The following is a 16,015-nucleotide window of genomic DNA, read 5'->3' on the forward strand; positions in this document are numbered from 1 at the left end:
CTGCGGCCTGCCTTCCGTAGGCTCTGCGGCTCCGCGTCCCAGACCGTTCTGTGCTATTCTTGGACCATCTTTGCCTGAATATTTTTTCTGCCGTGCTGTGTACAGTGACCTGGCCCCTCCGCCCAAAGGAAACACTGTGTTGAAGTGGGAGACGGTTCATGAAGTGGGGGGCCCTGAGCAGCCCTGCAGTGGTGGACATCTCTGGGGTCAAGCTGCTTCTGCTAAGGGGGTTATTTTCTCCATAAACAAATAGAACTTCACAGCTTGAAGTACTGCTGGGCTTCTGTATCACAGTGGGAAGAACACTTAGGAGTTGGTTTAAATCATTAAGTGGTGTGATGTGAGTTAATCTCTTTGAGACTATATATTTTTTTCTGTGTACATTGAGGGTAAGGGATTCCCCCTGTACGTTCGGGGGTCTCGGAAACCTGTTTGTTGACTCTCGTAAGCCAGGCTCGGTGAATGTCACAGAGATACGGGCTTAGGGTGATGGATCAGCAACGGGTACCAGGTGGGTCAGAAAGACCCGTGTTACTGTCCAGTCTGGAGGGCTTGGCTCACCTTTCCAGTTCCTGACCTGGTACCCACTTCACTCACTGACGGCTTCTTTCAGNAGCTCACAGCATGGGAAAAGAAAATACTGCTTTTCTTCTTCCTTTTTTTTTTTTAAAGTTTATTTTAAGAGAGAGAGAGAGACAGAGCCAGTGGGGAAGGGACAGAGGGAGAGAGCAGCACTCTCCACAATAGCTAAAACATGGAAAGAGCCTGAGTGTCCATCAACGGACGAATGGATCAAGAAGATGTGGTTTATCTATACCATGGAATACTACATGGCACTGAGAAAGAATGANAGGGGGGAGATGGGCATGGAGAAGGGCACTTGTGGGGATGAGCACTGGGTGTTATATGGAAACCAACTTGACAACTATTTGTAAAAAAAAAAAAAAAGTTTATTTATTTTGAGAGAGACAGAGTCAGTGGGGGAGGGATAGAGGGAGAGAGAGAGAATCCCAAGCAGCCTCCACACTGTTAGCGCAGAGCCTGATGCCAGGCTCAAACCCACAAACCATGAGATCATGAACTGAGACGAAACCAAGAGTCAGACGTTTAACTGACTAAGCCTCCTAGGCGCCCCGTGAATGCTTTCAGGCTGAGGACCGTGGGTACCAATTTTCAACTTTCAAATGTCTCAGGGTAGAGGAAGCATGGGACCCAGCCTCACCGCATGCCATCCGTATGATTAGAATGTTCTTTGTTTGACTGGGTGACATCTGATGCCAGGGAGGCTGGCGTTGTAGTTCATGCCCACACGGGCTACTTGGCATCTCACATGCTACGTTTCCCCATCCCCTGTTCATCTTGTGCGATGCTCGGGTGCACCAGGGTGGGTGCGTCTGGGGGCAGCGTATACCCATCCGGGTGGCGGGGACTGTACCCCTGCGGGCCTACCATGCTCTTAGACCCCAAATCCTGCTCCGGCCAGTACTGCACCTGGAGAGACGAAGAAGACGCTCTGCAGGATTTCATTCTTGGTGACCTCTAGGATTTCCTTGGTGACATTGATTAGCCTCCCCACTGTGGGTGGCACTCGTCGGAAGTCCAGAATCCTGAAAGAGAGAAAACCTTGTTCCGGTCTGAGGGACGGACGGTGGGGGAGTGGCATGGTGGCCCATTGGCCGTTGACTGCCACTGCTGACCACGCCCAGCCGGGGGCACTCTGGGAGACTGAGCTGACCGTGCCCAGGGCGAACCCTAAAGGGGTGGGAGAAGAGGTGGAAAAGGAATCCTTCCAGCAAGGCCCGTGGGCAAGCCTTCCCACAATGCAAGCCGTGTCCTGGGTCAGAGCTCATAATTCCGTGTACATAGGAGTCACCTGGGATCTCGCTCACATGCAGGCTCTGACTCAGCGGGTCCAGGGTGAGCCTGAGATTCGGCATTTCTGAAAGGCTCCCGGGTGGTGCCCCCCCGGCTGCCAGTCCACAGAACACCCCTTGAGCGGCAACGACGGGCAAATAGGAAGGGAGGAACTTTTAGGAACGTGGCTTTCACCTTTTAACATCGTAACCGTAAGACTCCTGGGGCACATGGGGGTCAATGCCTTCTCCCCGTCTCCACATCAGGAAATTAGAGCAAAGGGCAAGGTCATCTCCAAGGTGGCAGCCCGAGCCTCCTGGCAGGGTTAGTTTTCTTTCTAGGTCATTCTTCTCATTACGTTAGGGACCTTGTGTTTTTCAAGTGTGGAGTTGAACGAGGAAATGTGGGGTTCAAAGGCAACACTGAGGTTCACGAAGAAGACAGGGTGCCAGAAGGAAGAAATGCCAGGGGCGTCGCACCTGGGGGTCCGCCCAGCGCCCCTCTCTGGCGGTCGGTCCTCGAGGGCAACACCGGGTCCCCGGGGCCCGACCCTACCTGTCCAGGTGGAAAGCTGCGATCTCAGCATTGTGTCTCTGGAAGTCAATGAAGTAGAAGAAGTCGGCGGGTGTCTCTTCATCTCGCTGCTGTCTGGAAGGAAGGGACAAGTCACGCCCTGGACTCAGACTTGGGGGGCGGGAGCCTGAGAAGAGAGCTGAGAACATGACCAGAGGGAAAGAGAAACCTGCTTTCACGCTTTTAAGGTCCTTGTGCGTGATGAGCGGTACCCCACGGGCAGCCTGCGACTCCCTGGGCTGGGACAAGTCCTCCAGGATTTACCCCCCTCAACCCTCCTCCTACCGGGTCGCCTGATCGAGCAACTTTGGAGACAGCGGCTGATTGTTTTAAAAAGTAGTCGAGTCCAGGGGCATCTGGGTAACTCAGTTGGTTAAACATCCAACCTCGGCTCAGGTCATGATCTCAGGGTTCGTGGGTTCAAGCCCCGCATCGGGCTCTGTGCTGACAGCTGGGAGCCTGGAGCCTGCTTCGGATTCTGTGTCTCCCTCTCTCGCTCTATGCCCCTCGCCAAGTCATGCACGTGCACACACACATGCACTCTCTCTCAAAAATAAACATTTACAAAATTTTTTAAAAAGGTAATTGAGTCGGGAAGAAAGACATCCGTCAGCAGGTCTGTGGCGGGCACAGACTCAGGCGGGCTAGGAGACAGGGCTTTATAACAGGGAAAGTGCCCCAGCATGTAGTTCAGTACAAGTGACATTGAAGAACGGAGAGGGTGCAGTCCAGGGTGACAGGGTGAGTAATGGAGCCTGTCCCCTCGGAGATACCTCAGCTGGGTCCTGGAGTGAGCCCAGCCAGAGGCTTGAGGGACGCTGGTGCAGAGGAAATGGATTCATGTACATTTTCCAATCGCTCATGGATTCCTGAAAAGCCACAGCCGGCCCGGGGGTGGCGGGCCGGCTGGGCGTGTGTGTTCAGAAAGGTGCCTCGCAGTCCTCATGGGCGGCGTGGGTGGCCTGCCTGGATGCTAACATCCCAGAGAGTGACGATCTTTGAGCAACCTTGTCATCCACCGTGCGGGACTGCGAGAGAGCTGCAGCCCGCTCTGCATGGAAATCAACGCCACGCTGCAGAAAAGCTGCAAACACACAGCCCAGCAACTGAAACAGTGATGTGCACTTTGCCAAGAAACACACGTCCTAGAAACCACAGCGCGAGGCTGCCCAGGAGCAGGGATTCTATTTAAAAAGGTGCAGCCGCATTTAGCGGACTGGCCTTGGCACCCAGGCCTGCGTCACATGGCCTTACCGGTGTCGCCTCTGGACGTCTGGGCTGCAAGGACCGTCCGTGGGTCCCGGCCTTTGAATTTTAATTCCTGAAGAATATCCGGAAGTATCCATCCATCCATCCATCCATCCCTAAGATAACACAATCTTCCGACACCTTCTAGAATTTTCTAAAGCATCTCTTCCCCGTTTTTGTAGGGCATATCTAGATGTGATTTTTAACTTGAAAATCATTATTTACCTTGGTGCTTCTCAGGCTTTGGCAAGCACTGACGTATTTCTCAGTATACATATATGTGTGTATATATATATATATAAATTATATATATGTATATATATAAATTTCATGTATTATATATTATAATTTATATATTATATATATTTCATGTAATTTTATATATTGCATGAAAAATAGAATCTTGAATTATGGTCATAATTTCAGTCACCCAAAGACAAATTTCCACTTTCCGGTTTTAAGAAGGGGCAAGTGTTTTTTTTACTGTACATTACACGTAGAAATAAACGCATGCTTTTCCAAGGAACACATTTTTAAATGATGCTGTTTCAGTTTGGACTAACTTGTGTACAGATGCAGATTACATTTTGTGTTATGACATAAGAATAGACAAATTGGTGTTTACGACCCAGTGCTGGAAACTTTTGCATTATGCTCAGGGAGATACCCCGTTCGTTTGAATAGTCTTTGTATTCCATTTGTTAAGTGAGGGGGCCAGACGAGAGGTTGTAGGCTGCTACTTCCTGATCTCTCATGCACTAAAACTGTGGCCAATGTGAGTGGTTTTCCTCCTGGTATAAAACGTCACAGTGAACCTCATCTGCTCTATATGAGCTTTAAGTTTTAAAATCTCATCCTAATGTGCCTGGTAAGAATTCTGCTCAGAGAAGGCAACTCATGGATCTGATGGGGTGAGGGGAATTTGCAGATTTATCATTGGTTTTTTTTAGTTTATTGAGAGAGAGAGAGAGAGAGAGAGGGCCTGAGTGGGAGGAGGGTCAGAGAGAGAGGGAGAGAGAGAATCCCAAGTGGGCATGGTTTGATCTCACAAACCGCATGATCATGACCTGAGCCCAAATCAAGAGTTGGATGCTTAACCAACTGAGCTACCCAGATGGCTCAATTGACCATTGTTTTTATGCTTCTCTTTAATGTCTTGTGTTTCTACATCCACGTTCCTTCTGCCTCCTCTCTTTCACCGGTGCTCACCTATGAGTCTGCACTAACCCTGTATGACTAACCATAATAATCATTTGAAACCCGGTAATGCCACGAACTTGGTGGCTCTGTGTTCAGCAGAGTGGTATGCCGAAGAATCACCTGCCTTCTCCTGGAGCCTTGGCTAAACCAGCCAGGTGGGCTCACTGTGATCTCTCCCTTTAAAAAGGAACACAATTTTCCCCCCAGTATTTTGTATGCTTGAATATAAGATGAGATCCCCTCCAAAAACTGTCCCTCAGAAAAGTGAACTCAGTATTTGAGTCCTTGCCTGTTCTCAAATGACAGAGCCTTCTCTTCACTTCTTTTGGTGGGGACAGACTTGTTCAGCCATGATACTTTCATTCTGTGTTGGTTTTATTACCTGACAGAACTGGTTAAAACAGACTGGTGGCAGTGATAGGTCTAAGACTTAACATTCTTTTTTTTTATATATATATTTTTTTATTTATTTCTAGGAGACAGAGAGAGAAACAGCGTGAGCAGGGGAGGGTCAGAGAGAGAGGGAGATACAGATTTTGAAATAGGCTNACCCAGGCACCCCAAGACTTAACATTCTTTTAACATTGGCCACCAACTTGACCCTGGTGACGATGATGATTGACATTAAGCATTTTGGATGAGTGATGGTTCACCTGGATGGCTCAGTTGGTTAAGCGTCTGACTCTTGATTTTTGGCTCAGGTCATGATCTCGTAGTTTGTGAGATCAAACCCCGTGTCGGGATCTGTGCTAGCAGTGTGGAGCCTGCTTGGGATTCTCTTTCTCTCTCTCTCTCTCTGCCCCTCCCCTGCCCCACTCTCTCTCTCAAAATAAATAAAGTTACAAAAAATTTTTTGGATGAGTGAAAAGAAGAGTTTGGAAGGAACCCGCAAGATAGCTACAAATCTACATATTGTTTTATAGGACGGGATCTTTTCATCAATAAATTAAACATAGGCAGACATTCACTTGTTTCATGCACATCTCTGAGAAGTTATAGATCGAAATTGACCAAATAACTAGGTTTTTGGATTCTCACATGGGAACAATGGAGGCTCTCCTTAAGTAGCTGCAATTCCCAAGGTCGTCTGGCCTTGGAATCACAGGGGAAGCCCCCAGACCAATCCTAGTGGAGCTTCCAAGGGTGAGACTCAGGCATCAGGATTTTTTTCATGTTTATTTTTGAGAGAGATGAGATCAGAGGATCTGAAGCAGGCTCTGCACTGACAGCAGTGGGCCCGATGTGGGGCTCGAACTCACGAACCGTGAGATCATGATCTGAGCTGAAGTGAGACGTTCAACCGACCGAGCCACCCAGGCGCCCCAGGCATCGAGATGTTTTAAGGGTCCCCAAGGGATTCTAATGAACAGCCAGTCTGTTCCAAAGCTCTCTTTAAAGGGGTGTGTTGCCAAAGCAATGCAAGTACTAGGACTAAGACTCTTTACTCCGTTCTCATTCCCCTGAGCCCCCCACTGCACCACCTGCTGGACCTCCGGTAAGCCTCTCAGGTGCCAGAAGGTTTGGACTCTAAGTCGGTCTCATTGGAGTCTCCTGGAAGACAATGCGTTCTGGCAGAAAGCATGCCCTGGGTATGGGAACCCCTCTTTAGTCATTTCCTCTTGTGCATGTCATCTCCAGGAGGCACAGGCTCACCTCAAAAGTGTCCAGTCTTTGAGCTACAGACCCTGTGGGGCCGGGAGTCCATACACACACCAAGCTCTGTCTGTAGACTGACTATGGAGGATTTTGCCCACGTACGTGTGTTATAGTATTTTAAAGACATGTATTTGCTGCTGTTGTGAATAAAACAGAAATTAATTTAAAGGTGTAATTGACTTCCTAGTACCCTTTCTTCATTGTCTAGTTTTTCAGTCACAAGTGTTGTTGTTATAAAGAGATCCGTAGACTTTGTGAGGGTCCTGGGCCTAGGTGGTCAATTATAGAGATGCGGTGTGAATTTTGCAAGCTGGCAGCTGGCTGGGTTTGAATCTGGTTCTGCTGCCTGTAGCAGGAAGTTGGGAACAAGGTGTCCCCTCCGTGACAGTACCTGGCCCGCAAGACTATTGACGATCGAAGATGCAATCCGGAAAAGAATGTAGCCTAGATACTAGGAAAGATCTGATGAAGACTGGCCTTTACTGTTTTTTGTTTTTTTGTTTTTTTAAATATTTTGATGTTTTATTTATTTTTGAGAGAGAGAGAGTGAGTGAGCGAGCATGAGCAGGGGAGGGACAGAGAGAGAAGGAGGCACAGAATCCAAAGCAGGCTCCAGGCTCTGAGCTGTCAGCACACAGCCTGACACAGGGCTCGAACCCACGAACCATGAGATCATGACCTGAGCCAAAGTTGGATGCTCAACTGACCAAGCCACCCAGGCGCCCCTGGCCTTTACGGTTTTTAATTATCGCTAAAAATAGTTATATGCTTGGGCAGACTGCCCCCAAAGAGAGTCTACAAAGGACTCGCTTGAAGACTTTAGACCACATTTATTAATTTTTGGTCAAAACTCCATTAACGGCTGCCGCAGTGGGACATGGAGGTGAGGACGGCAGTCACTTACCTCATGGGTTTGAACATGGCCTTCCCGAAGTCTGAGAACCTCAGAACCAGCTTGAGGTGGACCCCACTGGGTTTCACAACTGTAAAGGGGGAGAAAGGGGAGTTAACAATCCCTCTGGGCCTAACCTCGGGGCTGTGAGCCTTTGTTCGTTCAAAAAACCCAGCTGGTTTCTTCTCTCTGCTCTTACTTAATAACATTTGCTTTCAAAGCCTTGCAGGGTAAATTCTAGCATGTCAGGCCTTGGAGCGTGGGTCCAGGGGCTCAAGATATTCCTTTTTCTGCTGCTCTGGGAACAGGGTAAACAGTGTGGGATTCCTCAGATAGATACTCGCTGAAAACCCCAAAAAACCTTTTCCTAAGAAGAACTGGTGTCTTACTCTTTGTGCCTCCACACCATCCTAAAGAGTCTGTCACCGGTGACATTGCATCAGGCTAGTTTATCTACATCTCTTTCCGTTTAAGACTGCACACCTGGATGAGACAGGGTCCAGGGAGTAAGACACCTGTGGGCACCTACGCCACCCTGCGCTGAGTGCTCCCTCCTGATATGTTGTGGAGCCTGGCACACGCTTTGCCCCGTCCTGGCCTTGCTATAAACCCTGTGACGGTTGGGACAACGTCTTACGCACCTTTGTCTTCTATAAAATGACAAATGGCAGGTGCTAAGCTAAAGAGAAGGGAAGCTCTGGGCTCTACAAACTTTCTTCCAAACCTTCAACACATTGTTGACGTGCACGGGAATGTCTGCGTTCAGTAGGTTGCGGGAAATGCATGAGGCTACTCATCACTGGCGGTAACTGGACCGTGGGCGTCAGTGCCCGGCCCAGACCTGTCTACACCAAAGACTGGGGAGTCAAATGTCCAGGCACAACTGTACCCCCAATTCATAGCACCCTGGGAGGGGGGGGGTCTATCTCATGCTCATCTTTTTGATTCTATTCTTCATTACCCTAGTGGGTCTCGACTTTGGGTACATTAGAATCCCCTGGAAGGCTTCAAAATTCTCATGCCCGGAGATCACTCCCATGCAACTGAATTTAAGCCTCCTGAGGTGGAGGCCGGTCCTCAGTACTTTTTAAAGCCCTCCAGGTAACTCTAGTACAGGGCCAGCTTGAGAAGTACTGTCTACACAACTGCTTCTTAAATCTAAAAATGTCCCCTAGTCCCTTGAGCATGTTGTTAATTTCCAGATTCTGATTCAGAAAAGCAGAGTGGGAACTGACGTTTTGCATTCCTTGTTTATTCTTGTTTTTTTAACTAGGCTTCAGGCCCAGCGCAGAACCCAGCTGGGACTTGGACTCACAACCCTGAGGTCAAGGCCTGAGCTGAGATCGATAGTTGGGCACTTCACTGACTGAGCCACCCAGGCACCACGACATTTTGTGTTCCGAGCAAGCTCCTCGATGGTGTTGGTGACGCAGGGGCCGCGGGCTCACCAGCAGGGCCTTAGCAATAGTCCCTCTTAAAATCCCTTTTCTTTTGTGTGGGTGTGTGGGTGGGTGGGTGCGCCCGCGCACAGGCACATCCCTGGCTTTAAATCCAATTATTGACCAGTACTGTTCTGTTGTACAGTACTAGGGCAATAGGTTTTTCAAGAAAATAAGCAAATGATAAACTCTATTTTAGTACATATTGGACACTCTCTTAAAAAGCAAAATGACTTCTTCTATGTAAAGACAGAATAGTACACCCACCCAATTTGACTTTATTATATAGGTAATTCTCAACATCACTGCAATAGCCAGTTCCCAAGACATTTCCTTCAAATGATCCATAAGATCACCAGTACCACAGTACAGTCCAAATGTAAACCTTGCAGACTTTTTCATGGCAGTTCATAAATATACCATTTCCTTTTTAGCTAGACGTGTCACTAACAAAGCATTTTNTTCCGGCCAGGAGTGGACTGTGGGCCCTTCACGTTGTTGCCAGATCTCGGGGTTCACGGGGCCGTGGAAGTGAGCGGGCTGGGCAGAGGTGGGGGGAGGCCACTTACTCTGGGTGCAGTCACAAGCCCCCAGCAGGGCTTTCTCGTCCTGACTATAATCTGCAAAGGAGGAAAAGGGCAGTGAGAACGGGCAGCCTCGCTCCTGGAAGAGCCCACCACTCGGGGCCCGTGACTGGTGTAGACCGAGGAGGGGGGGATGGTGAGGCAGCCCAGGGGCCCCTGCCCACTCAGTGAGGGAAGACCCAGGACCCCAGCCAGTTGCAGCCTCAACCCTGTTCCATCCAGGTCCCCTGCCATCTAGCCCTTCAGAGGACACTCCACCAGCATCCGGTGAGTGACCGACACTGGTTTGGTCTCTGCTGGTAACTAGACTGTGCGAGGGCTTGAGAGCCCAGACCTGGGACAGCAGGACTGTGTTTGAATCCCAGCGCCACCACTGGGTCTTTGGCTAAGCTGATTAACCTCTTTGAGTCTCAGTTTCCCCCACCTGTAAAATGGCCATGATAAGGTCTATGTCATGTAGTCACTGCATAAAAGAGCGTCGCTAGGTTCCTAAGAAGCACTCGGAAAATGGTAGCAGCCGCCATTCCTTACGTGTGTGGAAGCACTTTATTGTGGCTCTCTGATGGGGTCGTGATGAGGTTATAATGACCAGAGCTCTTTCAAAGGGAAAAGATCAATGTCTAGGTTCTTCCACTTCTTACCCTCTTAGGCATCAGAGCCACCCCATGCATACGCCACGCCAGAGCCCCGCCTGACACGGTTTACGCAGCCTCTGGGGGAGAGAGTCGGTGTGTCCCACCCGACCCTGTGAATCTCACTCACCAGCACTGATGGTGGGGGTGCGTCTCATGTCCTGGAGCAGCTGGCGGACCACAGGGCTGGACCGCGAGTACAGCCCGTGGCGGCTGATCCCCAGGTGGAACTGGACCCAGCTGGCGTCAGGTCGGAGCTGTAGTGGGGCGTCTGGGGACGTGAGGTTGAGCTGTTCTTGGTACATCTTGTGTCGCCTGCAAGAGCAGCGAGAGTTTTGTTTTGTTTCGGTCGGGGCTACAAGAAGACAGAGATTTGGGGAAGCATCTTTTCTATGCATTCCTTCCTTCATTCAGCAACAGTACTAAGTGCCTACTGTGTACTCAGCTTTTTGCTGTGCTTAGGATGCCAAGGGGGCAAAACAGGTACAAGCCTTCCTTGCTCTCTGAGGGCTTACAATGTAGTGAGTGCAACAGGCACATGGTTACACGATGCCATTCACAGATACACAACTATCTAACTACAAACCATGACAGATACGGCAGAGAAAAAGACTAGATGGTTACGAGTAAAGTTAGGGGATCTAATCCTTTAACCGAGGATCTCAGAGAGGTAATCTGGGCCTCTCTTGTGCACTTTTCCATGGAAAAGTCTGTATATTTCCCACCTTTTTCTGACCTATGGAGAGAAGGAAATGAGTGTAGGGCAAGGATCCCTTAAGTAGAGCTGGAAGCGAAGTAGATTAAACAATAAGTCATATAGAAAAAGAAGAATTAATTAGCCATTTCCTGTTGTCCCACTCAGGAGCCTTTTCTACCAGGGGACCAAAAAACAAAAAAACAAAAAACAAAAAAAAAACCAAAGTGAAAACAAATGCCAGTGCCCTATAGAGGCTAAGAGTCTAGTTTGGGAGACAAGTTGTATGTCTATGAAATCCTCAGGGCAAAATCTAATAAGGCAGTTATAAATTGACTGTTAGATATGTGGTTCAGACTACCCTCAGTATTTTGGAGAAGGGAAAGACTGGTCAGAGGAAGACAGCCATGGAGGAAGGTGGGGTTCAGCTGGATCCTAACGAATGGGGGGTGTTTGGATTGAATGGGGCATTACTAGGGTGCTACTGGGTTGCAGACAGTATGAAAGTTAGGAGGCGCCAGCAGGGAACAGGTGCATCTAAGGGTTAGAGAAGCAGGTATTACTCAACAGATGGTTGAATAAAAAGATGGAAGCTTTCAGTTGGAAGGCAGAGCAAATTAGCCAGATGTCACCTGGTGAGGTGAAGCTGATTGTAAGGGAAGGTGGGATTTTGGGGTCAGGGACTGGGGGTTCCTATACATCCATATTTCTTTCTTTTTTTTTTTTTCAATGTTTTATTTATTTCTGAGAGAGAGAGAGGCAGCATGAGCAGGGGAGAGTCAGAGAGAGAGGGAGATACAGAATCCAAAGCAGGCTCCAGGCTCTGAGCTAGTTGTCAGCACAGAGCCCGATGTGGGGCTTGAACCCACGAACTGTGAGATAATGACCTGAGCTGAAGTCGGATGCTTAACCGACTGAGCCATCCAGGCGCCCCCATGTTTCTCAAACTGATACCATACCTCTGAGGTCTGTGTCGAGGTTGATGTGGGGTTGTTTTTTTTGTTTGTTTGTTGGTTTTTTTTGGTTTGTTTTTGCTATAATTTTTGGTTTCTGAATTCTATCATTGTGAATTCTGTTAAGAATAAAGTATCTGGCAGTATAACTGAGTCAAGCCTGACTCATTGTTTTGTGAACATTTCATGACAAATGAATCCATTTTGATTTTGGAGTTTTCATTTTTGAGCCAATACATTTTCTTTGTTCAGGCCTTGCGGCATTTTAAAGGCCTTTGTGTATTTTAGGCACCGTGTCCACATTGCTAATGAACCCTGACTCACTGTCGTAGTCAGCTCAGAATGCCCAAAGAAAATACCACTGACCTTAACAAAATTCTACAGACCAGGTGTCTTAGCCAACAGATGTTGATTTCTTGTAGTTCTACAGGCTGGGAAGTCCAAGATCAAGGTACGGGCAGATTCAGTTCTTTTTTATTTATTTTTAATTAATTAATTAATAATTAATTTAGAGAGAACATGTAGGAGCAAGAGATGGGCAGAGAGAGAGGAAGAGAGGGAATCCCAAGCAGGCTCTGCACTGTCAGAGCAGAGCCCATCATGGGGCTCAAACTCATGGACTTTGAGATTGTGACCTGAATAGAAATCAAGAGTCAGACACTTAACTGGCCGAGCCACCCAGGCGCCCCTAGATTTAGTTCTTGATGAGGGTGTTTACTTCCTGACTTGCAGATAGCTACCTTCTCACTGTGTCCTCACATGGAGAGAAAGGGAGCTACTAATCCCATCATGGGGCTCTACCTTCATGACCTCATCTAAACCCAATTATTTTACAAAGACCTCCCGCCCCCAAATACCATGACAGTGGAAGTTAGGGCTTTGACATATGAATTCAGTGGTGGATGTGGGTGAGTTGGGGGGACTTATAAGCATTCAGTCCATAAAAATATGAGCTTTATTTCTCCACCCTTAACTCCTCTGTAGAGAACACTTACTTAACATGCAAGGGAGAGCGCACTCCCCATCTAAAGGGGACAGCTGCCGTTAAGTTTCAGCTAACAGTAGTCATGTCTTGTCATTGCTCATTTATTTATTCATTCATCAAACATTTATTGACTGCTAGACACTGATCTACCTACCGGAGTTAGGGCTGTGTACAAAGCAAAGCCTTTGTTGTCATGAAACTTACATTTTCCTGGGAAATCATTTATTCTGAGTTTTCAAGGGAAGCTAAGAATCCAGGTTTTTTTCTTTTCTTTTTTTTTTTTAGACAGAGCGTGCACAAGTGAGTGGGGGAGAGGCAGAGAGAGAGGGAGAGAGAGGGACTCTTAAGCAGTTTCCGCACCGAAGTGGCGAGCCCGACCTGGATCTTTATCTATCTCACAACTCTGAGATCATGACCTGAGGCCGAAATCAAGAGTCCGATGACGCTTAACCAATTGAGCCAACCAGGTGCCCTAGAAATCCAGATTCTGATCCCAACGTATAATCTTTTTAAAACATATTGGCTTAAATTTTGAAACAGCCTGTGTAGGCCGGGTATATATACAAAGGGAATGAAGCCAGTATCTTGAAGAGATACCTGCACTCCCATGTTCATGGTGGTATTATTCACAACAGACACACAAACAACTTACATGTCCGTCAATGGCTGACTAGACCAAACACGTGTGGTGTATCTACACAGTGGAATATAATTCAGCCTTAACAAAGAAGATCCTGCCCTTCACAACATCGTGGATGAACCCAGAGGACACCGTGCTAAGTGAAATAAGCTGGACACCAGCCTCCAGATACTGCATGATCTCACTCATATATGGAATTTTAAATAGTCCAACTCATCGCAGCAGAGGGTGGAATGGTGTTTGCCAGGGGCTGGGAGGAAGCAGCGATGGGGAGATGTTAGTCACAGGGTACAAAGTTTCCATTATGCAGGGTGAGAAGTTCTGCAGATTTAATATACGGTAGTGTTGCCACAGTTAGTAATACTCAAGTGTGTGCTTGGAATAGGCTGAGCATGTAGATTTTAAGTGTTCTCACTACACACACACACACACACACACACACAGGGTGACTGTGTAAGGTGATGGATATGTTCATTAGCAGGATAGTGGTGAGTTACTTAACAATGTATCAAAGTATGAAGCTGTGCAACTTACAAACATAGACTGTCAATTACATTAAAGGTGGGACAACACAATCACCAACACAACAACGTATCAACCCGTCAGAGTTCAGCAGGTGCGGATGTGATCTGAGTCAATGTAGGGGGATGATCTTAAGACACCCAGTCCCCCAACCCCATATCTGCGGGGAGGTCCACGATCAGAAGAGACAAGGCAAGGCAAGGGAACGCTCTATTGTTTTACCGCTTTGGTCTGCAAGAGCAGAAGGGACAGAGATGGCTGAGACGTCTTACCCGAAGCCTGTGGCAGCCATCCAGCCTGGGTCGGGGGAAGATGGGAGCCACTGCTATCATTCTTTCCAATGACACATGTTTTATGATTTATGACAATCAGGGGAAAGGGCACATTGTTGACCAGGTCTGTAGGCTTCCCGCCAATTTCTCCTTATGTTATTCACTTTTATTTTTATTTGAACGACTAGTCAGGCCAGACTCGCGTTCCCAAGTGGACCCTGAGGCCAAAATGCAGTGGCCTGCTGGCCTCTCTGGGGAGTCTGGTGGAGAGATTGCACAGTCCCCCGGCTAAGCTAGTCACCCTGATCCAGCGCAGCGCCTGGAGCAAGTTGGGAGGAAGGAGCCGGTCTGGCCGAGCCTGGTCTGGGCGGCGGGCTGGAGAGGGAGGGGTGCTCCCAGCCAGTGGGTTCCAGCCACGGCAGCAGGCGGGAGGCAGAGTCCAGAGAAAGAAGAAACACATGTGGCAAACTGAGTGCAACTTCTGGACGGGGACAAATTGCTCTTTAAAGCACCCACATTTACTGCTAGGTGGGGACACTTGGCGCTTGGGTTTGATGTCCCGCCCTCGCCAGAGCTGGCACCACAGCACCCTGGAAAGAGTGGGGGGGGGGTTGGAAAGAAAGGGTGTCCTTCCTACTGCTTTTGTGTGTTTGGTTGTTTTTAATGATTAAAGTAGAGCTGCTCAGAGCAATTTCTTCCCTCCCTTCCTTCCTTCCTTCCTTCCTTCCTCCCTCCCTCCCTCTCTTCATGTTTATTTTTGAGAGTGAGAGACAGAGTGGAAGCAGGGGAGGGGCAGAGAGAGGCAGACACAGAATCTGAAACAGGCTCCAGGCTCTGAGCTGGCAGTCAGCACAGAGCCCGACGGGGGGCTCGAACCCACGAACTGTGAGATCATGACCTGAGCCGAAGTCGGACACTTAACCGACTGAGCCACCCAGGCGCCCCCAAGGGTAATTTATTTCTTGTCAGACTTTGCTGGTGTGCCCTTGGTTTCCTGGGGACAGCCAGCAGGGTGTACCAGCATCGGCTGGGACAGGCAGCTGGGCACTGGCAGTTGTGGGACATTTGACACTATGGCAAATGGCAGATGTTACAATGCATGGTGTTTTGTTTTGTTTTTTTAAAGGCCAGCACTTTTGTTTTCTTCTTCTTCTTCTTTTTTTTTTTTTTTTACAAATAGTTTATTGTCAAGTTGGTTTCCATATAACACTCAGTGCTCATCCCCACAAGTGCCCTCCTCCATGCCTGTCACCCCCCTTCCCCTCCCATCAGCCCTCAGTTTGTTCTCAGCATTCAAGACTCTCTTATGGTTTGACTCCATCCCTCTCCCCCACTATTTCCCCCCTTCTTCTCCCCCATGGTCCTCCATTAAGTTCCTCCTAATCCTCCTATACATGCAAACATATGGTATCTGTCCTTCTCTGCCTGACTTATTTCGCTCAGCATAACACCCTCAAGTTCCATCCACGTTGCTACACATGGCCAGATGTCATTCTTTCTCATTGAAAAGGCCAGCACTTTTTATTTTTTGAAATGTTTATTCATTTTTGAGAGAAACACAGAGCATGAGGGGGGGAGGGGCACCGAGAGAGGGAGACACAGAATCCAAAGCAGGCTCCAGGCTCTGAGCTGTCAGCACAGAGCCCGACGCAGGGCTCGAACCTGCGAACCATGAGATCAAGACTTGAGCTGAAGTCAGACGCTTAACCAAATGAGCCACCCTGCCCCCTTTTTTTTAATCCCAAAAGGAGAGCTGGCTTTACAGCACACGGCTGGCCCGTGCCCCGATCATGTTTGTGTGCGTGCAAGCATGGACGTGGTGAGCGGGGGCGCATTGACCTGCTTTCCTTCCTGTTGGTTATACTTTAAAA

The 16,015-nt window shown here is 48.4% G+C and overlaps 1 protein-coding gene across 1 annotated transcript in view; it reads right to left on the reverse strand.

The window, feature by feature from the left end:
• Positions 1–965: 965 nt before the first annotated feature.
• The window catches only part of FAM20A (FAM20A golgi associated secretory pathway pseudokinase), a 48,412-nt gene continuing 33,362 nt past the window's right edge, over positions 966–16,015 (reverse strand). The window contains exons 2-6 of the mRNA XM_077780411.1: positions 10,209–10,393; positions 9,432–9,482; positions 7,436–7,514; positions 2,410–2,502; positions 966–1,607 (exon numbers count right to left, since the gene is read on the reverse strand). Of these exons, the coding sequence (XP_077636537.1) occupies positions 1,457–1,607; positions 2,410–2,502; positions 7,436–7,514; positions 9,432–9,482; positions 10,209–10,383 (549 nt within the window). The 5' untranslated portion in view covers positions 10,384–10,393 and the 3' untranslated portion in view covers positions 966–1,456. The remainder of the gene's footprint in view (positions 1,608–2,409; positions 2,503–7,435; positions 7,515–9,431; positions 9,483–10,208; positions 10,394–16,015) is intronic.

Source organism: Crocuta crocuta, unplaced genomic scaffold, assembly GCF_008692635.1.
Source record: "Crocuta crocuta isolate KB4526 unplaced genomic scaffold, BGI_CrCroc_1.0 scaffold288, whole genome shotgun sequence".
Classification (NCBI taxonomy): Eukaryota; Metazoa; Chordata; class Mammalia; order Carnivora; family Hyaenidae; genus Crocuta; species Crocuta crocuta.